The sequence below is a fragment of the Artibeus jamaicensis genome, unplaced genomic scaffold, assembly GCF_021234435.1.
Source record: "Artibeus jamaicensis isolate MK-2021 breed Jamaican fruit bat unplaced genomic scaffold, CSHL_Jam_final scaffold_474, whole genome shotgun sequence".
NCBI classification, from domain to species: Eukaryota; Metazoa; Chordata; class Mammalia; order Chiroptera; family Phyllostomidae; genus Artibeus; species Artibeus jamaicensis.
The window spans coordinates 50282421-50306296 of NW_026522046.1; the positions used below are offsets into that span (position 1 = coordinate 50282421).

The window sequence follows — 23876 nt, forward strand, 5'->3', positions numbered from 1 at the left end:
GGTCTAAGTGACCTGACTCAGCCTTGTTCGTGACACACAGGCACGTCACTGTAGTAATTAGGGACCTATTTCCAACTGTGTGTGGCCTGTCGCCTGCTCTTGTGCATTTCACGAGGACGTGGCAGCGCTGCTTTCCATGGTGAAGGCAGGGTTGAGAGGTGGTGACAGACACCAGGTGACCCACCCCCACCACAAAGCATTTCCTGTCTGGCCTCAACTGGAAGTGTGCTGACTCTTGGGCTACGTCTTTCAGTGTTTCTCACAACTCGGGCAATCTAAGCGTCTGAATAACTAACTTGTTTCATGAAACCGCACCTCCTGGTGTTTGCACATCAGGATTCACAAAGCAGATCTTAAGATCAGTGACATGGATTTTATGGACATAGAATACTGTATGTTTTAGATAGCACTTTGAAATTTTGTATTGGTATTCCCAAGGGATTTTGGAAGCACTACAGGGAACTGGGTTCAAGATGAGCTCAGTAGGTTGTGAAGGTGACATCGGCTCGTCATCAGAGACCCTCAGACTCACAGTCCACAGGCCTGGTGTCCTTACGGCTCTCAGGCTGGCTGCACTTGACTCAGAAGTGCTGGCTGCCTGGTGAAAGGTGTTTCCTGGGAGGGCAGTTTGCAGATTCTCTCTGGCACAGTGGCATTAAAGGGACCTGGTGCCCCATTAGTCCCAAGAGTGTGGCTTTGGTCCAGCTCATCGCAGAGAGCACACTGCAGTTAGCCTGTGCCCAGCCGTGCACATGGTAGCCTCAGAACTGCAGGCGCACCTTTTCTGCCAGTGACGTATCACTGCCAACATCCAACACCTGTGCTTGTGGAAGCATTGACACGTGAGTGGTAAAGTTTCATCAGCCAGTCCAGTACCTGGTAGGGTCAGTCAATATGACTTGAAAACAGCCTAAGTAATAAAACAAGGTTTGGGGGTAAGTCAGTTTATTGATGCGTGTAACCCACCACCAGACACGTTAACCAGAGGACTGGATTCAGAATCCTTCCAGGACCTGGAGGCAGGAATTAAAAGCCGCTGACAACTGTGGTCAATCTGCAGGTACTTTCCCTTCGGTATTTCAACACATGATTGCTTCTGGCACGGACTTAATTTTAAGTGAACATGATTTAGTCTTTAGTTGTTTATTATTCTTACAGGTCTTGTAAAAGCCCTAAATGCGTTTCCAGAGAAAGCACTTGCTGAAACTCAGAGGATTCTCTCGTAAAACAGAAGGTACGCCTGTGAGTTCAGCACTTTGTCTGTAGACACGACACGTACATGGGTGTCACTGATGTGAAACCACTGCCCTTTGGTTGATTCCATTTCAAAATCTGTGAAGGAAATGGAACATGAGGTGTGAACAGAGAAAATCAAGTTCATTGTCGTTCGGCTTGCTGCGTGTGTGCTGAGTGCCAGAACTCTGCGGGCCTCACCTTGTGGGATGTCCCCGTGGAGAACAAAGTGAGACAGGCGAGTGTGTGCCGCTCGCACCTTGCTGTAGGCCGTGTAGTGCCCGGACCGCATGGTGCCGCTGTGCTCCACGACTCCGTACAGGGAGTATAGCACCCTGGTACTTTCCTCGGCAACGTTCTTTAGGAACAAACAGGGTTCAAACGTCAGTTGTAGTCCCATTTATACAGGAACCAAGGGCAAGACACTTACCCTACAGTCTGACCTCCACACTGAGAACCCGTTAATCTGGACTTGACCTGCCTACCTCATCTCTGCCTGCTGAGTCTTGTCCCTCCTTACTCCCCTGAGGTTGTCACCTTTTTCCAGAGGCCACCTGGTGGAATCTGTCCCATAACCTCCCTGAATGTCTTGAGTGTCGGGCTCAGGTAATTTCAAAAGACCTCAACCATTCTGGCACCCTGGTTTCTGCTCAGAATGGAAGTTAAATTTTCTACAGCAGAGGGCCAGCACTCGGATTACATGTCAGAACCCACCCTGGGTTTCTGTGGGGGTGCTCGGCCTGGCCAGCCTCAGCCCATGCGGAGTAAAAGCAGCCCACCCGCCACAAGACTGCGTGGGCGTGGACAGGCCCCCTGCCCCTCGCTGCTGCTGTGCCTCACTCTGCTCCAGTCGCTGCCCCATTGAACTAGATGCCGCTTCACCCCAAATCCAGTTGCCCTCCTCGGGGACCCCCAGTGTCCATCAGTGACCCTCAGCACTGTCACTGCCGTCCGTTTCAGCCTCATCACTTGGAACTGTTCCAAATTCCTCCTGCATGTTCAGGCTCCGTGCACAACTCCCCCGTCCTTCCAGCCTTCGGCGCGCCTTCCACCCAGCAGGACCTCCTGTCCCATTTCCTCCTGGCCTCTCAGCCTCCTTCCTGGGTAAGGCCCGTGACCTCAACATTCAGAATCAGTGCAACAGCAGCACAGGGGCGACCGCAGAGCCCGTCTGCCCCCGCTGCAGCCCCCTGCTCTTGACAACTGACTGCACCTCCCACTGCAGGCAGTGAAGGCACAGCCTGACCAGCTCCCTGTTCATAGGTGACACTCTGACTTGGTGTCATCGGCCTCCTCCCAGGTCTTCCCCAATCAAGTGTCTTCACCCTCTAGATTTCGTCTTGACTCTCAACCTACGTAACGTCTCTCAGACTTAGACCACTAACGGGAGTCCCCAGCCCCTGGGCCAGGTTAGAACAGCCGCACAACAGGAGGGGAGCGGCAGGCAGGGGAGCAAGCAAAGCTTCCCTCCCATTACTGCCTGAGCTCTGCTGTCTGTCCACCTCCCCAGCCTGGAAAAGACTCTTCCAGAAACTGGTCGCTGGCACCGAAAAGGTAAGGGACAGCTGCTTTAACCTATGTTATCCCCAGTATGTCATTCCTGTCTCCACCCACAGAAGTAACCAGCACTTTCTGAAAAATTTGCCAGGACTTCCATCCCATCTAGTCCTAACTATTTTCTGATCTTTTTTTCTGATATTCTGGCACCGAGGGCTCTTGGCCCTTTCTTTGCAGCCTGAACACAGGGCGTTGGCACTTCAGGCAAAAGATGGGTTCTTTGTGACCTTGTACTCAAAACTAATGCCACCAAAAGTTGCTCACCAGCAAAACTGGTAGTAGCCTATGACATGCTGATTACAATTCACCCACCAGCTCTGAATACATGTCAGAAAACTTTAGATTGGGGACAAAGGAGGATTTCTGTCATTTCAAGTTTCATAAGTACAGTAAGACTAAACATACTTATGCTGACATATTCTGAGTCCCCAGGTCCTCAACCTGGGGACCGCTGAGACACCAGCCTTTCCTGCTTTAACCACGACCTGTGCGCTGATGTCAAAATGCCCACCTGCAGCCCCAGCCTTTGCCCTGGGCCTCAGACATGTCTGCCCCAACACTTTCCAAACACTACCACATGAATGGCTAAAGAACGTCTGAAAGTTGATGTACCCCAAACTGAACACTTTATCCTCTCTCCACCGACCTTTCTTCCTGAGTTCCCTCCTCAATTTAAGACACCCCCTCAGCCTACATGTCCAGTCCCCTAACCAGGCCCAGGGATCACGCTCGACCCCTCTTCCCGGGTCACCCTCAGCATCCATGAAAGGCTCCACCTTGTCTTCCAGACCAACCTACCACTGTCTGGGTTCATCCACAGACTGAACTCTCAACAGCCTCCCAACTAGTTCTCCCGCCTCTAGTCCACACAACACACAGCCCTGCCGTGACATGCTTCTGTGGCTCCTCACTGAGGACAGATCCGCAAGACCTGTTTTTGTGGCTCCCCAGTGAACACCTCAGAAAGCCTGGTTCCCCCGAAACCTCATGTCTAGCCCAGTTCTCAGGCTTTGTTCTTTACACCCCGCCAGCCTTGTACTGGGAACTCCCTGCAGCCCTCGCAGCACTTCCCACGGCTCTGCTCTGCACCGGCCAAGGCGCACACACCTCTGAGCCTGCCCAGAACCACTCGTGCCCTGTGCACACAGACTGACAATTGGCCACGTTAAACGGACATTACCCATTACTGTATCAGCTTAGCTCCCGAGACAACGTCTGCCACAATAACGAGGATTCAAAGAAATGAAGTGAAATAAACCTAACAGTCAAAACAGAAGGAACAGTCAAAGACCCACTACCTAGTGAATTCTCACCAACCTCACACTTTCGCAAGTTGCTGTTGCAGTATTTGGTAAGACATGATTTCCAGTCAAAGGATTTTCTGAAAAAGACCACATTTACCTACCTTACATTTAGCAGTACAAAAAGGAGCCAAATCTAAGATTTCTGGAAATCTTATGTGTTTGTTGATTTTGCGTAGGTTAAAACCAGCCTAAAAAAGAGGGATAAAAATAAGTTCTTTTCCTGCAAAAGCAATGCATGTTAAGTAAACCGGAGCCCCACTCCAGCGCCCACAAGCACAACGCCCAGCCCCAGTCCAGCTTTCTCCGTCCCTGCCTGACAGGAACTGTCCGAGAGCCGTTTGTCCTGCACAGTGCCCCGCCCACCACCACACGCACGTGAGGGACGCTGCTCCAGAGAGAAAACCCCAGTGTTTCTGCTTTGGCCGCCCAGCAGAGCCAGATTATACCGATGTTCTGATGCTCAAAACTCAGCCGTAGCAGAATACTTTTTTGGGAAGCACTCTAACCACACTGAGGGAGTTGCCCCCAGAGACCCAATGCATTTGCTGAGCCCACAGCACCCACAGGAGGAGAACGTTCCAGGAGCATTTGGGGAATGGGGAAGTGAACGGGAAACTCATACTGCTCGTAGCAGAAATCTTCTGGAAGAGCCTGAGTGACTGATGGATGAAATCCAACGTCTGTTTATCAAATAAGGTACCACACACAGAACAGAAACACATCATTTTCCTAAGTGTGGCATGTGACTAGTAAACTTGTCTTTTTCTTAAATTGAAAATTAAGGTAAGAGTCAGATGCTAATATTAATAAAAAGAGCAACACGAGTTCTAGTAAAACTGCAGAAGAATTGTGCCCAAATTTGTTCACCTTGACAGGCATCTCCATCAAAACATCTGCCTTGCCCTGGCTGGTGTAGCTCAGTGGATCGAGCGCAGGCTTGCGAACCAAAGGATCGCAGTTCGATTCGTAGTCAGGACACATGTCTGGGTTGCAGGCCAGTTCCCAGCAGGGGATGCACGAGAGGCAACCACACACTGACATTTCTCTCCCTTTCTCCTTCCCTTCCCCCTCTAAAGATAAATAAATAAAATCTTCAGAAAAAGAATCAACTAAAAAAAAATCTGCCTTAGCAATATGAATTATTTTTTACTTTCCTACTTTTTTGAAGTTAGAAATGGGAAATAACAGAAAAACAGTAGTAGTTTGAGACATTAACAAATAAAACAGATGTTACGTGTTTAAAACAAATTTTAGGTAACAAGAGGTACCTGCTGAAACCTCTTTAAATGAAGGGTGAGAACAGGAGGAGCAAGAGAAATGAGCATCTGCTTTTGGGCATTGGTGTAAACATGTTTCTTTTCACCTAAAAAAAGAAAAAAATTACAGCGGTGTGAAAATCAGTTTAGAACTCTAAAGCATTCAGTTGGTATAAAGTCGTTTCAGAAAGCAGCAGCCAGGACAAGTATACTGTTAAAGGTCCAGGTAAGCAGGTCCACTTTCAGCCAAATGAAGGGTATTTTGTAAGTATTTATACTTAAGACAAAACTTCCATAAGTTTTTACTGATATAATCCAAAATATAATGCTAATAAAGTACGACTGCTGTCTGCTGAAGAATGAAGTTATTTTTGGAGATAATATTTAATTAATTGGGGTTCAAAGTTAGTGTTTTCTACCATAAAGTCATTTTCAAAATGTATCTATAAAAACCACTTTAGCTCAGAGACCATAAAAACCAGGCAGCAAGCCAAACTGGACCTGTGGACTAGTCTGCCCACAGCGGCTCTAAGCACAATTGCTATGAAATCAACAGTTTACTCTTTGTACTGACCAGGAAATACACAAAAGCTAGACTCTAAAACGGTCAACGGGCACCCTCGGGCACCTGCCCGTCCGGCCGCCCCCCTCCCCGAGTGCCTCTTGCTCCGGGTCTGAGGAAGACGGTAGGGAAGCCTGTGCCCTGGACCCGCAGTCCCTCCGGTTCCTGAGGACTCCCACTGTGGCTTCCTGGGGGTAGGCAGGACGGCTGTCCAGACGCTGGCGGAAACCGCGGAAGCACAAGAGCCGCATCGCCTGTCAGGATCCAGCTGTGACAGGCAACACTCCGGCAGGCTGGTTCAAACACAGCAGCCCATCCACCCCCCAGCAGACCGTGTACTCGGAAGACGCCATGCAGGTCCTGACCCAGTTTAAACAGGATGCCTACCGATGCCGCACAGAACGTGCCCCAAGCACTAAGGTCACTTCCTGGGAGGAGCCCGGTACCTTTCGGATTGGCCTGCGGGGCACTGCGCTGTCTCCGGGTGCACGCTTCGCACAGCAGCTGGTTGGCCCCACGGAGCTCCTCGTTCCGGGTGAACTGGTACAGGCAGTGCTGGATGGAGCCCTCGTCAGCACCAACGGCCTGCCTGCTGGCGAGGGTGCAGAAGGCAGTCGCCGGGTCCTGGTTCACCAGCTCATACACCTTGTTCCCGGGAACAGAGCTGCCATTCACAATCTCCACATGGATGTCATCAGGGCAAAGAGCAGCATCCAAGTTCAGGTTCCTGAAACCCCTCAGAACGTCCTCTTCCCCAGGGCCCCCATCTTCCACACAGGCACCATCTAAACCCTGGGGATGTTCGGCGGGAGGCGCCGGAACCTGTAGCTCGTTCTCCGTGTCTACCTCCTCTGCACACTTCTGACGGTCAGTTACACTTTCTACCGTATTTTCTCGGCCATTCAAGTCCTTCTGATTAACACAATGTTCTTTATCGATAACTTCTTCTTGTGAGTCATGGTTGGGTCTAATACCCACTTGTTCCTGATGTGACACTTCAGTGTCACATTCACTGTCTTCAGGATGGTCGATGGCACAGATATCATTTAAATGAAGAACTTTTCCTTGAATTTTTTGTTGCCTTCGCTGGTTCTGTGTAAAAAGCATAAAACATTTTTTAAAGAACTGTAAGAGTGTACACATACCACATCAGGTTTTCTGGCTTATTAATTAAAAATAACAAAGTTAGTAAGTTAGTAAGAAGCAGCTCATTCCCAGAACTGGTCCTAGAAGTCCCTTTACTTTCAGGAATCAAACAAATCATGGAGAAAAGCTTTCATCGAAAGCAGGAATAAGCCCTCCCTGACCCCCACGAAGCTGCCACCCTGGGGTGAGTGAGCGTGGACGGGCCGCAGCGTCCGCCCGAGGATGGTCTGCCCGAGGAGCAGGCGGGAGCGCCCTGCAGTGGCTCCGACACCACAGGCGGCCCAGGTCCACGGTCCCGAGGAGACACGACAAGTGCTGTCTACGACAGGGCGGCTTCACTCCCAGGACGTGCTCTCTGATGTGCTTCGGTCAGAAACGGTTCCACGTGAAACAAAAGCGATGCACAGGCGTATGACAGGCTGTACCCCTCAAACCCGTATCATTTTACTAGCCAATGTTCCATTTAAAAAACTCCCCGAAAAGTCCAATTTTAAAAAATGGGAAAGAATATGAACTACTACTTTAAAGAAAAGGGAAGACAAACGGCATTTTTAAAGAATTTATTTAGTTATTTTTAGAGAGGGGAAGGGAGGGAGAAAGAGAGGAACAGAAACATCATTGTGTAGTTGCCTCTCATGCGCCCCTCCTGGGGACCTGGCCCGGACTGGGAAGCAAACCAATGACCCTTTGGTTTGCTGGATGACGCCCAACCTACCGAGCCACACCAGCCAGGGCACAAATGACTCTTAAACATAAAAATATGGCTAACCTCATTTATATTAACATTAATGGAAAATAAGCTTGACTAAGTTAACACTTTCCATCTCTCACACTGGCAAGAAACCAAGCAGTTTGATGACACACGGCTGTTGAGGATGAGGAGAAACAACGAGTCTCACATGTTGCTGGGAGGAATAAAAATTGGCAAACTGTGCGGAGGGCAATAGGGTAATATTTATCAAATCTGCAAATGCAATCTCTCTCCTCAAAATGGACCCTACAGACAATATACGTGCTTGTAAGGATGTTTCAGTAACAACCGGCCACCACGGATGGTGGCCCCATGAAAAAAGGGAGCTGAAGAACCCCCCACCGCCCGGGGAGGCCGGCCGTGGTGAGGAGGCTGTGGAAGCACCACGGCTGTCGCTGAGGCGGGGAGCCACACTGCCCCGGAACTGGCCTACGGGCAGGTGTCAGAAGTGGCTCAGGGATGCAAAGCTGCAGAAGAGGCAAGAAAAAAAGGAAACTGCAGGAAAAAAGCAAGAACTGCCAAGGAATTCACAGCGAAGGGCTTAGCAGAAGCCTTTGCAGAATCTAACACGCTCCTTAGAAAGTCTGGACACAGGGACCCCCACGCCAACAGACTTTCGTTAGCACAGAGGAATGTCCGCAGTGCACTACCTGCTCACAACAAATCTATGATGAGAAAAAGAAACAAATCAAGCCAACTACCATGAACGTGTTTCTGAACTGAGTGACAGCGCTCAGAAGGAGCCTGAGGCAGGAACGTCAGATGTTCTCAAAGGAGGGCTGCTGTCCTAGGGGGTGACAGCCCCACGTGTGGTACTGCTCCTGAAGCCCTTCCAAGGGCCAGGATGTGGAGGTGGCAGACAGCTGACCCAGGGATGTCCTGCCTGTGCAGGCTTAAGTCTTAGTTTTTAATAAAAAAGGTCTTTAAAGTTTTTTCTAATTCAAAAATAGAAAAAGGTTTACAGGCCCTGGCCAGGTAGCTCAGTCAGAGTGTCTGCCCACTGCGTCATGGTTGCAGGTTCGATCTCTAGCCAGGGCACATATAGGAAGCAAGCAATGAGTGCATGAGTAAGTGAAACAAGAACAAAACAATGTTTCTTCTTCTCTCCATAAAATCAATATTAAAAAGAAAAAAAAGCATACACAGTAAGAATATGAAAAAGTAAAATATTTTTGTGTAGCTTACAATGTGCTTTTAAGTTAATTGTTATTCTAGGATTCAAAAAGTTTAAAAAATTCTTCAGGTTATTCTTTAGAATAATCCTTTTTACCAAGTAGAAAAGGCACAGCATGCTAAGGTTAACTGGTTATTGTAGAGAAACCACGTTTTTATAAACTCAGAAAGCCCACAGTCATGCCCAGGCCGCCCCAGACTCCACCCCAGATGCGACCAGAGCACCTTCCGCCCTGCCCGCTCCGCCCTGGCCCTGCCCGCTCCGCCCTGGCCCTGCCCGCTCCGCTCTGGCCCTGCCCTGCCCTGCCCCGCCCTGCCCCGTGGGGCCACCACTTCTCCCTCACCCTGTGTTTTCACGGCTCCTTTCCTGGGACACAGATCCCGGAACACACTTGCGTGGCAATGTCCACAGGACTTGTTACAACAACACACTGTACAGACTTGTGGCCCAGCAGTGATCGGCTGCACCATGCGGGGGTGTGCAGTGCACTGTGTGGTATTCGCACAACAAAACAGCCACACGGCTCCTTTCTAAGACTATCTCGTGCTGTTAAGTGACACAGAACTGCACAGGGTTAGTCCTATGGCACTGGCCATGATGGCAAAACAATGCAAACACCCTCAACCAAGAAAGAAATGGTTAGGTGAGCTGTGGTGCCTCTGTGAAGTGCAATACCAGACAGGTGTTAAAAAACTGACCCGAGCCTTGAAATGGAAAGATCTCCAAGAATTAATTAAGTAGAAACAAATAAAAAACAAGGTCTAGACTATATGCACAACTGATAAAAGGAGGGAAAAAACAAGACTACACGCTTGTACGTGATCATATTTTCCAAAGAGACTCTGGAGGACAAGTGAACTTACGGCCATCAGTGTCACAGACGGACAGGGCTCAGGCAAGGGTCAAGAGGTCTGTTACTATATGCTTGAATTTTTATTTTTTTAGTCATTTGTTTTTAAATATTAAAAATAATATTTTTATTTTTTATTTTATTTTATTTTTTAAGATTTTATTTATCTTTAGAGGGGAAGGGAAGGAGAGAGGGAGAGAAATATCAATGTGTGGTTGCCTCTCATGTGTCCCCCACTGGGAACTGGCCTGCAACCCAGGCATGTGCCCTGACTGGGAATTGAACCGCAATCCTTTGGTTCGCAGACCCATGCTCAATCCACTGAGCTACACCAGCCAGGGCTAAAAATAATTAATATTTTTAAAGTTTGAATGTTGTCCTGGCTGGTGTGGCTGAGTGGATTAAGCACTGGCCTGTGAACCAAAGGGTCCTGGGTTTGATTCCCAGTCAGGGAACATGCCTATTACAGGCCAGGTACCTGGTAGAGGGGCGCACAAGAGGCAACTACACACTGATGTTTCTCTTCCTTCTTTCTCCCTTCCTTCTCCCCATCTAAAAATAAATAAATAAAATCTTCTTTAAAAAGTTTGAATGTGAATGAATAAACAAAGCACATGGAGGTGTAGGTAGACACACTGTGCCTCCTCACACAACCAAAAGGAAGACAACAACTTAAAGACAAAAAACAACCAGAACTAACAGAAAATCAAACTGTATGAAAGTTCCACAACCAAGGAGTTAAAGAAGACACACTCGTCCAGACTGGTAGGAGGGGCGGAGATGAGCGTGCAGAGAGAACTCGCAGCAAGGTAGTGGCTGGAGGACAGGGGCGGGCAAGGCTGCGGCCGGTGGACCCAGTGCCGGATCACAGAGCGGGGTGAGCAAGGCTGCAGCTGGCCAGCAAGGCTGCAGCGGCAGCTGGTGGAGCAGGTGGCTCCACATTCGTGCGCAGATAAGCCAGGAAGAAGAGCTAGGGAGCGAGACAAACCTCGCAACCATGACTCCAGGGCAGGGAAATAAAGCTTCAAACCTCTGACTGAAAACACCTGTAGGGGTTTAGGCGGCAGCGGGAGAAACAGCCTCATAGGAGAGTTCGTTAAAGAGAGGTCACTGTGTATGTTCTAGAACATATACAAGCCAACCCACCCAGGAATCAGCACCCACTTTGGGCCCACTTTGCTTGTGGGTAGCGGGGGAAGTGAAATCGGCAGAGAGTGAAGCAAGAGCCACTGTTCTCTCTCAGACCCCTCCCCCAACTACAGCATCACAGCAAAACAACAAGGTTTTGCCCCACCTGGGTGAATACCTAAGGCCCTACCTAACAGGTGTGACCAGACCAAAAAAATTTGCCCAAACTAAAGAAAAGATCAAAGCTCCAGAAAAAATACAACTAAGCGACAAAGAGACAGCTAACCTATCAGATGCACAGTTCAAAGCACTGGTGATCAGGATGCTCACAGAATTGCTTGAATTTGGTCTCAAATTAGATGAAAAAATGAAGGCTACACTAAGCGAAATAAAAGAAAATGTACAGGGAACCAATAGTGATGAGAAGGAAACTGGAACTCAAATCAATGATGTGGACCAGAAGAAAGAAACAACCAAACAGAAAAGAATAAAGAAACAAGAATTGAAAAAAATGAGAGGCTTAGGAACCTCGAAGACGTCTTTAAACATTCCAACATCCTAATTACAGGGGTACCAGAAGGGGAAGAGGAAGAGCAACAAGTGGAAAATTTATTTGAACAAATAATAAAGAACTTCCCCAATCTGGCAAAGGAAGTAGACTTCCAGGAAGTCACAGGAAGCTCAGAGAGTCCCAAAGAAGGTGGACCCAAGAAGGAACACACCAAGGCACATAATTACATTACCCAAGATGAAAATGAAGGAGAGAACCCTAGAAGCAGCAAGAGAAAAGGAGACAGTTACCTACAAAGGAGTCCCCGTAAGACTGTCAGCTGATTTCTCAAAAGAGACCTTACAGGCAAGAAGGGGCTGGAAAGAAGTATTCCAAGTCATGAAAGGCAAGGACCTACATCCAATATTGCTCTATCCAGCAAAACTTTCATTTAGAATGGGAGGGCAGATAAAGTACTTCACATACAAGGTCAAGTTGAAGGAGTTCATCATCACCAAGCCCTTACTATTATATGAAACGTTAAAGGATTTATCTAAGAAAAAGAAGATAAAAAATATGAACAGTAAAAAGACAGCAAACTCACAGTTATTAACAACCATACCTAAAACAAGAACAAAAGCAAACTAAACAAACTACTAGAACAGGAACAGAACCACAGAAATGGAGATCACATGGAGGGTTAGCAACAGGCAAGTGGGAGGGGGGAGGGGGAAAAGGTACAGAGAATAAATATCACAGACGGTAGGTAGAAAATAGAAGTGGAGAGTAAGAATAGTATAGAAAATGTAGAAGCCAAAGAACTTACATGTATGACCCATGGACATGAACTAAAGGTAGGGAATGTGGGTGGGAGGGGGTGTGCAGGGCGGAGGCGAGTGAAAGCGGGGGAAAACGGGACAACTGTAATGGCATAATCAATAAAATATGTTTAAAGAAATAAAATAAAATAAAATAAAAAAGAATTTAAAAAAGTTACAGAATCAGAGAGGTGCAGCTTCTCCCCAGTGACTCACTTTGGCGTGCTTCTTGGCTTGCTTCTTGGCTTTCTTCTGTAAGTGCTTGCTTGTTCCCAACAGAACATCCTTTCTCTCCTTTATGTAACTGTCGGTATCTTTGTCATCCTCGCTGTCTTTATCTTCATTCTCCATTGTCTTTTTCAGATTTTTATCATTTATACTTTTCTTACCACTCTTAAAAATATGGAGGAAATATGAGCCGAAAATAAAATTTTACAACTAGTATTTGGTGAAAAGATTTCATGTTACTTAAATCTTTTTCTACTCCTATTATACACTATTTTATTTACATGATGCTTGAAAATATATCCAGGACAAAATTCATTCATCTCAAACACTAAGAAGCAATCTGCACACACTAACAAACAAGTAAACAAACAGTAAAAAGTAACTACACAGCAAAGTGTGATGGAAAAGAGCAGCATAAACCACGTCAGGCACCTGCTGCACTGCATGCAACTGCGCCGCTTCCAAAGGCACTTTCTGTTCACGGGGATTTACTTGCCCAACACAGGCATTTCCTTTTATTCATTTCTTTCTGTGCGTGTAAGTAACAGTTTTAGACAAAGAAACTAAAGTAGATGTGGTAAGACATTAACCACTAAGTTACAGTGATTAAAGGGACTCCTAATGCATATTAAGTTGAACAGTGATTTACCCAAAATTCATAACATGTTCTTTTTTTCTACTACTACTAACAACCAAAGTAATATGGCTTAAAACTGAGATGTTCTGCATTAACACCTATGAACACTATACTGTAAGGGATTTGTGGTTAGTCTCAAATAACAAGAATAGTAAATTTTAAAATAAAGAAAACATGTCCCTAGATGTACACTAATCAAGATCACCATCTACAAAGAATTCTAAACACACTCTCCACCTTTTTTTATATATAAAAAAAGTACCCATCCTTTGTCCAACTATTGAAACTTCTTGTATCTCAAATACACTTAGAAAAATTCTCCACAGGCTAGTAATATACAAACTTGGAAAAGGTGAAAAGGCTTCCCCATAAAACCTAACATAGGAAAAATAAACTTAAATAAGATGAACTCTAGGGTCTTACCTGATCATCTAAAACTGGCAGAGACAAGTCAAGGAAAGACTCATGAACCAAGGAGACCTTAACCAACCAAAAAAGAAAACGTAAAAGGAAGGAAAAGACGCACTGTAAACATTACGTAGTAAGATCATGGGGCCTGGGGCTTGGCTGCAATATACCGACTAAAGAAGACGGGACGGGGACCGCAGCCCTGAGGACCCCGGGTTAGGGAAGCAAAGCAACACGTTACCTCACTTCTACCAGCGTCAGGGGTGCTCACAGTTCCCACAAAACACTACGCACGTTTGGGGAGTTCAGCCGAGAAGAGCTTATGGAATGAGACCTTTGTTTTCGAAAGCCACAAATGACAAACTATCTACGTAGTGAACCAATCACACGCGACCCCAACTTACCATTCCACATTCATCACACATAATCGTGCTAGTTAGTTCACCCCCAAAGATGCGGTCCACAAAGCTTGGTGCTGATGTCTTCTTCTCATAATCTGTAAGGGGAAAGCAAGTTCATCAAATATACTTGTAAAGTTAACTGAATACGCTAAAACTACTTACCTAACCTCTCTAACTCTAAAATTGTATTTTTAATTTCCTATCTGACTTTTCTCTATTCATAATTACCATAATTTTTTTGCTAGTCAGTGGCACACAGTGCACTTTGGAGCATAACAGAATTTCACACAATCACATCTGGTGAGAAATAAAAAGTTCAGAAAAAGTTCCTATCTAAGATCCGGTCGGTGGGAAACACACTGTGCAAGTCAGTGAAGCTGTTTACCCATCTCCACTCGGAAAATGAGCACACAGGCAAGTCTGGACGGTACTCTAGCTCATCTCTAGCTCTACAGCGGGTGAGAGGTGGGGGGGAGAGCAAAAACATCCGAAATTATCTTCTGGAGGGCAGGCCCTTGTAGGACGGGCTTCCCTTGCTAGGTGAGGGTTCTAGGGACCCATCTGATCAGTGGGTCATCTAGTGTTGTTGTGAGAGGCTGTGTTCGGCATCAGGGAATTTTTTTAAGACTCTTTCACCGAGTTTGCCCATTTCATAATCCGTGATGATTTACAAGTGCACCTGCCCAAAGTGCACTGAGTGTACAAGCAGTTTTTGACCAAAAACAGCGTGACCCCTGACCTTCGCCCTCCCTATTCACCTGATCTCACCCTGAGCAACTTTTTTTTTGTTTCCTCAGATGAAAAAATTCCTCAAAGGGAAACATTTTGCTGACATGGGCAAGGTGAAACAAAAAATGGCAGAAGCACTAAAAGCATCAAAATTGATGAGTTCAAAAACTGTTTTGAGCAGTGGAAAAAGCATCTTGATAAGTGTATTGCATCAAATGGAGACTACTTTGAAGATGACTTAGAATAAATACACAATTGTTTATAAATAAATTCTTTTTTTGGGGGTCCCCCCTCATAACATTCCAACGTGCAACTTGCTTTGTGAATTCTAAGACTAACTCCATTTAAAAACAAAATGAAACAAAACAAGCAAGAAAAAATTACAGGAAAATGCTTCAGACAAAAATGTTTTATTTCCCTTTGTTCCAAAACTAATCTTGATAAATTTAGCTTAAGGTGTCAAAACTTGATTACCTGGTCACCTCTTTTACTAAATACATAAAACTATGTGCTTCGTTCCAATGACAGAGGCTGGTTTCTATGGAAACATGTCTCCTGACAGCAAGAGACAGTCTCTGTTCAGGCTGAGGTACCAAAGAGGCAAAGAGCTGCTACATGTCAGTTTTAAATTGTGGTTCACAATACAGAAGCCACTAGTCATTTGTGGCCATTTAAATTTAAGTTAATGAAAATTAAGTAATAAAAATTTAGCTTCTTAGTTGCACTGCTCAGATTTCAAGGGCTCAACCGCCAACACGTGCCTGCGACATGGAAGGACACAGAGGGGCCTCCGCCAGCACAAGCCCTGCTGCGCAGAGGATGCTCCCCCCGGCCGCCACGTGCTCGTGAGACAGACGCGGCTCCACGCTCACTGAGCCAACCACGAAGGACTCACACGGACAAGTGCAAGTCACTTATCACCGCAGTCAAAAGTCTGAGCTCTTCAGAAACAAAACTGTGATGTCGCCTTCACTCTGTCTTTGTAATTTCACTACAACATTGCATGAAAAGAATACACTAGAAGGTAAATTTTTCTAAAACATCCACCTTGGGTGTACTGAACAAATTTTAACATCAATGGTAATCAAGAGAAGTTGCACGTTAATAACTTTGGATGCAAAATAGAAATGCCAGCACTCCACTCCCACAGTGCAGAGGGATTCAACTACAGTGGTTTAGTTCAAAAAGTCAGACATTACCTTTAACTTTATTTTTTAGTTCTTCATCCAATTTTTCAGTAGAATTACCAAATGCTTTAAGAATTCCTTTACTCACTCTCTAAAAGTAACAAAATGAATATATGCACACTATTAAATTTAAAATTTTATAACTATTTTCTTAGAAAATATGTGATCAAGAACATGATCAAGAATTAGCTCCCCAAAGTTACTGAATGAAAATTAATACATCTAAAATCACTTTTTCAGCATTAATTAAAGGAGCTAAAAAGAACTCTACTTACAAAACCACAAACCCATGAATAAAGCCCATCTTAACATTTCCTGATTTTCACCGACTTGAACCTAGGCTTTCAGAACATGCCCCCCCCCCTCGGAGAGACCACTGACAGCGTGTCCTGCAGGCAGGACAGTTCAGGGACAGCGAAGGCTCAGCCTCCAGCAGTGACAGCCCAACTGCATCAGCACTGGGTGACCTTGAACCAGGCACTGAAGTTTCCTACATCTTAGCTCCAGAATCTACAAGGGGAGTAAATGGTTCCAACCTTTACCTCACAGAATGGCTGTGGGGTCTGAGTAAGGTCATTCGCATACAATACTAAGAAGAGTATTCGACATAAAATAAGGGCAAGATAAATATTAGTTGTTGTAACTACATTATTACTATCATTAATTATATTCACATCCCCAAATACGTTACTTTACATCCCGGGAACTGAAAACTTCAAAATGCAACAAATGTTCCCCCGACTTGTACAAAATGAATGAATATAGTGTAAATCCTCACTGATCGTCATCAACAAGTTCTATGACTTTAAGCAAAATGACAAATAATGAAACCCATGTTACCACTGGCTAATCGGTACAGAAAGTTAAGTACTAAACATCTCGTCAATGTTCTAAGGAGAGAACATGGGATGGAAGGACACTCCCCGTGATCTGAGGGCTGCCCTCAGGACCCGGGTTCGGGGCTACCGCCAGGCCCCATGGTGGCAGTGGCGTTCTCCAGCTCTCCGAGCTCTCGGGGGACTGGCCTATGTGGCAGAACCCTAAGGAACAATGATGCTGAAAATGTCACACAAAACAGCATCACAAAAAGGAGAGTCATTTCTGATTCTCTTCATTCATCCCCAGGACTAAAACACATTGGCCAAAAAGAAGGGTGTCAAAAAAATGTTTTCCATCCAGTGGCCTCAATAACTAGCTTTCATTGCTTTGATACCCCTTCAAATATCAAATGACAGAGAGGTGAATGAGATGAAACTGTGAAATACACTGGTCGCAGTATGCTCACTTGGTGTTCTTCTGCTCTCATGCCATCCAGTAAATACCGAAGCAGCTCCTGGCTGTCCTGCTGCTGATAGCCTTTAAAACGCACTGCTCTGCAGCAGGGAAAAGAAGAAAGAAAAGAAGAGAGAGAAAAGCAATGAAGAGTCTACTAAAACATGAAGCAAGCTTTACAAAATCTTAGGATCATATCCCAGATCTTTCCCAAAATTTCTGTGTAGTCCAACGACACCCTTGGCAGATTTTGTTTTCACACAAAGCACGGGTTTTTTTAACCCATAGACTGTTTTAAGAAATAAACGGCACTTTGATGTATGCACTGGGCTGCTCCTATGCTGTGAATTCCTCGGTGCCTGACGGCTATGCTGAGAGCGCAGGCCAGGCAGATACTCACTTCCTACAGACCTGGGCGAACAGTTCCTTGGGCGTCACGACGCCCCTCCTGGCCTCTTGCATCTCGGTGAGGAACTGGCTCATGGCCATAGTCAGAGGGCCTGGAGGCTCCAGGTGGATTTCCAAGGGCTCCTGAATTGGGACCAAAAAACCTTTCTTCATTCCAGTTTCAGAGTCACTTATTTTAGCAAAATGTAACTAGCAACCCATACTGCCAATGTTACTGACAGAGCTGTCCATTTAAAAGTTCAAAATGTATTATCGAAAGATGCAGAAACTTTCTGGTCATAGACTGTTTTATGAAGACTTTGGTTCTACTGTTTTAGTTTTAGATTATCAGGAACTTATACTACCTAAGACGAAAAGACCTGAAGCAAAACACAAATATAAAAATGGGTAAGGTAGGCCCTGGCTGGTGTAGCTCAGTGGATTGAGCACGGGCCTGCGAACCAGACAATCGCGGTTCGATTCCCAGTCAGGGCACATGCCTGGGTCGCAGACCAGTTCCCTGCAGGCCAATTCCCAGCAGGGGACGCATGAAAGGCAACCATACATTGATGTTTCTCTCCCTCTCTCCTTCCCTTCCCCTCTAAAGATAAATAAATAAAATCTAAAAAAAAAAAAAAAAAAACAACTTAAAAAAATGGGTAAGGTAAAATTCATTTGGCTACACATCTCTCTGCCTAGAGCTTCACAAATACCAACAACATTCCCAAGGAGGAAGCCAAACATGAGAGCATAGCAAAGACACAACAAATAAATGTAAACCTGATCATTTCTGCACTGGCTGGTGTGGCTCAGTGGATTGAGCGCTGGCCTGTGAACTGAAAGGTCGCTGGTTCGAGTCTCAGTCAGGGCACATGCCTGGGTTGTGGACCTAGCCCCACTTGGGGGCATGTGAGAGGCAACTGATCCATGTATGTCTCACAGATCGATGTTTCTCTCCCTTCCCCCGCCCTTCCCCTCTCTTAAAGTAAATAAATAAGATCTAAGAAACAATTTTAAAAACATGTAAAGGCCCCTAATAATTTCTGTTAGTCTAATAATCTTTAACTTGGTAGCCTAAAGCAAGACAAACAAAAAAGATGAAAATGAGTATCAACGCTTTAAAATAACTTAAAATATGGATATTCAGAGAAGAAAATCACTGATTATAAAGAGAATTTTAAAGTACATACTGTTAGTGCCAAGTCAGGTGGTTCCATTTTCACAATGGCTCCAGACATTTTTACTTCTTTCAGGAGTTCTCTGAGCACTGGTGTTTGTGACAAATTCTGGAATACAGGATGAAAAAGGAAAATTATTTAAGGACAAAGCAATCCATTCTATCAGAACAGAAAGTCACTGCCAATGCTGCAGATTCTCTTGTCTCTGGGAAACAGAAGGTACTGGATGCTCCTTGGCCCGTGCTCCGTGGCTCAATACTCTAGCTTGGGCAGCTGGGCAGCTGGGCAGCTGGGCAGGGCCCTGCCCCACCCCCACCCCACACCCACTTGTACCCGGGGATTTGCTTCTCGGCTGGGCTGGCCTGTGCTCCCCCCACCCGAGGGGACGTTCTCAGAGGGCAGGCATCACTGTACCCTGGTGCTCAGCACAATGTCTTGCTGGCACACAGAGTGAGCACAGCCTTAGGTTTTCTTTAAAACTGTGGAAATAAATTACTTAGGGGGAAAAATGCCATACTGTAACAAATACAGAAACCTGATTTGCAGAGGAGAGGTAATGCTGGTACCTGCATTACTGCATTGAAGAAGCACGTATTTCCCAGATTACTGAGGCCCTTCACGGTGAGCTGGGAAGTAAAATTCGTGGGTGTTTCTCTAGCCGTATGTTCCTTTTTTTCTTTCTCTTGCTCATTTTTACTCTCCTTTTCTAATTTTTTATTTTCAAGTTCAATGTTACCGTTATCTTTTGCTGCTTTAGAAAAAAAGAAGAAAAAACAATTCAGCAAAATGTATGACACAGCCACACCAAGTGCAAAGTTACACTTGGGACAGTGCAACAAGATTTGTGCATTTCACCTGATATTATCTGCTGCCTGTTTGAGTTTAAATGTTTTCTAATAAATATAAATAAATTACCATCAGGAAAAACCAGTACATATATTCAAAACTGATATAAGCATTACTTTGATGAATAAAGCCAAACAGAATATGCTTTTTAGCATACACCCCTTTTTAAATGCACTAAAGTGTTTTACAAATGACCACACCATACCTTGTGAAATTGGAATATAAAGCAATCAAATAAAAATGTGGACACCAAATACATTTTTTAATAAATTCTGTGAGCCCCCCCAAAATTCTGAAGTTAGGAATAAACAATTCTGGCTTTGCCAAAGATACGTCTGTGATCACAGAAATCTAAACAAGCTTAAAGCTAGTAACGTACACCAGCCCGGTTCATTATGCGTGGAAAACAGCCGAGAGTATCTGGTCTTCGGAAGGAATTACAAGCACTTCCCTTTCCCATCACCTGAGCAGAAGGAACCTGGTCTATGGCAGGTCCGCCCGCAGCCCCACGCAGGGCACGACTGCCCGTCCCCGTCTCCAGGGCCGAGTTCGGCCTCTTCACCACATCCAACTGGAGGTCTCAGATTCCCTTCTAATCCCAATACTCAGAATTACCTACACTCTTCAGTTTCACATTCTTAAACCAAAAATAGTTTCACAGTTCAAAATCAGCCATAATAAATGTTACTCAGCTATATGCAATGATGGGTGATGCAGTAAATTAAATACCAACAGATGCATAAGTCAACGTTACATATCAAGAAACAAGTGATTTTTTTTACCTGATTCTGAAGTTCTAACACAGGCTTGTTTCCTAACATGATCAACCACCTGACCCAGCCGGTGTGAACTGCAATACCGGACCTCATCATCACACAGGTAACACCTGTGCCCAAAAGACCAGAGAGGAAAAGTGACAAACTGACAACCCAAAAGAGGGACAGATTGTAATTCCTGGAATCCAAAGTGTGTAACCATCAAATTATTCCACTGGAGAAATGAATCCTTGTATGTTTTCTTGAAGACTATCCATATTATGGCTACATATAAATACAGCGGATAAAAAACCAAACAAACATTTCACTGAAATGGCTATTTATGACATTAAGGTCAATTTTTTTTCTATGCATTCTTCAAAGTACAAACCTGTCAAAATTAACAAAGTTTGTAACTGACAGATAATGTTCAGTGAACTGTGCTGTGTAAATGGTTTTCCAGCTAGTGTGGCTCAGTGGATTGAGTACAAGTCTGTGAACTGGAAGGCTCCGGCCTTGATTCCCACTCAGGGCACAGGCCTGGGTTTTGGGCCAGGTCCCCAGGAGAGGCCAAGGGAGAGGCAACACACAGTGATGTTTCTTTCCCTCTCTTCCTCTCCCTCTCTCTGAAAATAAGTAAATAAAATATTTTTAAAAATACGTGAAAATTTGTTTTAATGATGTTAAAATATATGAAATACACAAACCAGCCTGACATTTATTTTCATGCAAATTCATTCCCAAAGTTTTACAAAATTCTCAGTTTACTTGGAATTTGTTCTTAAAGCCTCAATTTTAAACTATCAATAAAAACAACCTACCACATGCTTCACATTATCACAGGCAAGAAAAAAGGATGAAGCTTCCCGAGCCTTCCACATACCACCACTTTTCTGCCTGTACAACACTGAGCGAAAGCTTCTCAGAACATCACGTTCTCTAGCCTTCTGAAAGTGATGTTTAAACAAGTACAAACACTTGAACTTCCTCGCTCCTCAAACACTGCAAATGCCTCGTTCTCCAGCACTTCCAACGACCCCCAGGCAGCGGGCCCCGAGGCTGCACTACTCACCACACACTCCAGCTGTCCAGACTGAGAACCAGGCAGTGCAGGTCGGACCTTGGCGTCATGTAGTGCTTCAAAGCGTGCTGCTCCTGAGAGTCCCTGCCGCAGCCCTGGAGAATCAGTCATAAACCACAAAAATTCACCAAAAGAGGAGAGAATTCAAAATCTATGATGAACAAGGAAGTGGCTCAAGAAACTGTCATTCTTATAGTCTCGAAAATAAGATGTTAGACTCTAAAGAGAGTCTAGATGCTGTTAAGACTTAGGTATGTAGAAAACTACAGGTAAAGGAACTCTTCTCTGTAGCCTGCCCTTTCCCGCCCTGACCAGACCATGCTGACACAGGCATTCACTGTGTCTACTTGGTTCAGACTCCATATTGGCTTCCTAAATGGTATTTCCTAACTTCAGCCCCTTTTGTCACATATATATTGTTGGGTTGGCCAAAAAGTCTGTTTACATTTTTCCATAAAATAAAAGACACATTTTTCATGTTCACCAGCGACTTTACTGATTTGGGTATTATGAGTATGTCAGCATCTCCCACTACTGGCTTCCAATGCATAAGACACCCCTGGCACAGAACCGTCTGGACTGCCTGTCTGTCAGCACCAGGCCAAGTCCCCTGCGCTGCAGGGCAGTGAGTGGTCCTGCTTCTAGAGCGGCTAGAATATACTCTGGAGGGGAAATATCTCTCAATGGCTTATGACCCTTTAACTAGGATATCAAACACTGCTGATTTAACTTATCCCGCTCCACATTTAATTCTAAAGTGAAGTAAATTTGATGTTAATTTGCAGTATTAAAACACCACTGGAGATCATTTGAAATATAAAAACGAACTGAGTTGTCTTAAAACAAATTGAGAATCACTTGCTAACAATGCAAAAGATAAACATAGTGGGACCAAAGGTAATAATTACTACTGACACTAGGAATTTAAAAGGGAGCAAAACACATAAAATGTATAATAAGAAACATCTGGAAAATTGAAGCAGCAAAATATACTCATGCTCACCATATGAATGTGAGAGGATCAATGAAAACCTTTCAAAGACAAATAAGTAAATACATTCTTTGCTAACAATTTTTAAAAAGTTGACCATGATTAGATTTCACTGTTTACCTATAAGAATGGCAAAAACCAAAAACAAAAACAAAAAAACAAAAGGAAACAGGAACCCGGCGACAGACAACACCGACCCCGCAGGGACGCGGAGGGCGCCTCGCTCACCATCGGCAGGAGCGTGAAGTGGCACAGCCACTCTGGACAGCACTTTGGCAGCGTCTTGGAAAACTAAACATTTAATTATCACGATTCAGCAACTGTACTTCTGGGCATTTTTTCCAGAAAAATGAAATCTTAAATTCACATAAATACTTGTGCACAGATGTTCACAGCAGCTTTATCCAAAACTGCCAAAAACCAGAGTTGGCGCAGGCACCCTGCAGAAGGGGCCCAGGCACACGAGCGGCACTGCTCTGGCAGGAAACGCTGCTCCGCAGGAAGGAGCGGCTGCCGCACCGGCCTGGATCCGTCTCTGGTCCGCGCGTGAGTGACAAAGAGCCGATCCCGACTGCTGTGCACTGCGCGGTTCCTTGCACCCAACGTTTCTTTTTTGTTGTTGTTTTTAATGTTTTAAAATATATTTTACTGATGATGCCATTACAATTGTCCTATTTCCCCCCTTCATTCCCCTCCACCCTACACACACCCCCTCCCCCACCATTCCCCCCTTTAGTTTATGCCCACGTGTCTCAAGTTCTTTGGATTCTATATCACCCAACATTTCTTAAAGGACACAGTTTAAGAAATAGCAGACAAGCAGCTGCCTGGGGCTGAGGGGACGGAGGGCCACACAAGGGCGGCAGAGAGGCCCACATGAGGTGGGGACCACTCGGCGTCAGCTGTGGTGGAGTCACTCTCACCCACTCTCACCCACACACTCTCTCTCTCTCTCTCTCTCTCCAGGAAACGGAAAACTCGGGAGATCTGTCTAAGATTCAGGGAGTATGTCAATGCTAATATACTGGCTGTGATGTATTACAGTTCTATACAACATCACCACTGAGAGAAACTGGGCAGAATGTGCAGCAACATCTCCATATTATTTCTTCTACTGCACACGACCTATAATTACCTCAACAAAATTTCAATTTAAAAGCAAATTAAAAAAAGAATGGTCTCTGATTCATCTTCAAGCGTCATGGCCAGCAGCCCATTTCCTAACACAAACCTAACCTGCCTCCTCGGAGGTGATTTCGAGACCCTGGCCACTCAAACCACAGCCTCTCGCGTCTGTGAGCTGTCCTGCCACCAGCCGGCCCCTCAGGGCCAGGGACTCCTTGTCGCAGCTGCCAGCTCACAGCTGTCGGTTCATCCCCAGGAATTATCCTCAAAGAAAGGGAGTGGCCCTGGCCAAGGCCAGCTCCCCGCCCCCCCCCCCCAGGACTGCTCTGTGCACAGGTGCCACGGCCAGAGCTGGTCCTCAGACCTACGGAGGCCTGCGGCT

At 45.4% G+C, this 23876-nt stretch overlaps 1 protein-coding gene across 6 annotated transcripts in view; it reads right to left on the reverse strand.

Moving 5' to 3' along the window:
* Positions 1 to 928: 928 nt before the first annotated feature.
* Positions 929 to 23876, reverse strand: part of USP16 (ubiquitin specific peptidase 16) — a 28571-nt gene continuing 5623 nt past the window's right edge. For 4 of the 6 annotated variants that reach the window (XM_053657650.1, XM_037161491.2, XM_053657653.1 and 1 more), the window contains 15 exons: positions 21370 to 21473; positions 20325 to 20428; positions 19263 to 19447; positions 18709 to 18804; positions 17532 to 17662; positions 17145 to 17232; positions 15872 to 15950; positions 13947 to 14038; positions 13558 to 13614; positions 12486 to 12662; positions 6359 to 7004; positions 5363 to 5457; positions 4196 to 4282; positions 1435 to 1591; positions 929 to 1332 (listed from right to left, as the gene is read on the reverse strand). In XM_053657650.1, coding sequence (XP_053513625.1) covers positions 1208 to 1332; positions 1435 to 1591; positions 4196 to 4282; positions 5363 to 5457; positions 6359 to 7004; positions 12486 to 12662; positions 13558 to 13614; positions 13947 to 14038; positions 15872 to 15950; positions 17145 to 17232; positions 17532 to 17662; positions 18709 to 18804; positions 19263 to 19447; positions 20325 to 20428; positions 21370 to 21473 — 2223 coding nt within the window. In that variant the 3' untranslated portion in view covers positions 929 to 1207. The remainder of the gene's footprint in view (positions 1333 to 1434; positions 1592 to 4195; positions 4283 to 5362; positions 5458 to 6358; positions 7005 to 12485; positions 12663 to 13557; positions 13615 to 13946; positions 14039 to 15871; positions 15951 to 17144; positions 17233 to 17531; positions 17663 to 18708; positions 18805 to 19262; positions 19448 to 20324; positions 20429 to 21369; positions 21474 to 23876) is intronic. The other 2 variants (XM_053657654.1, XM_053657655.1) reach the window with 2 other exon arrangements.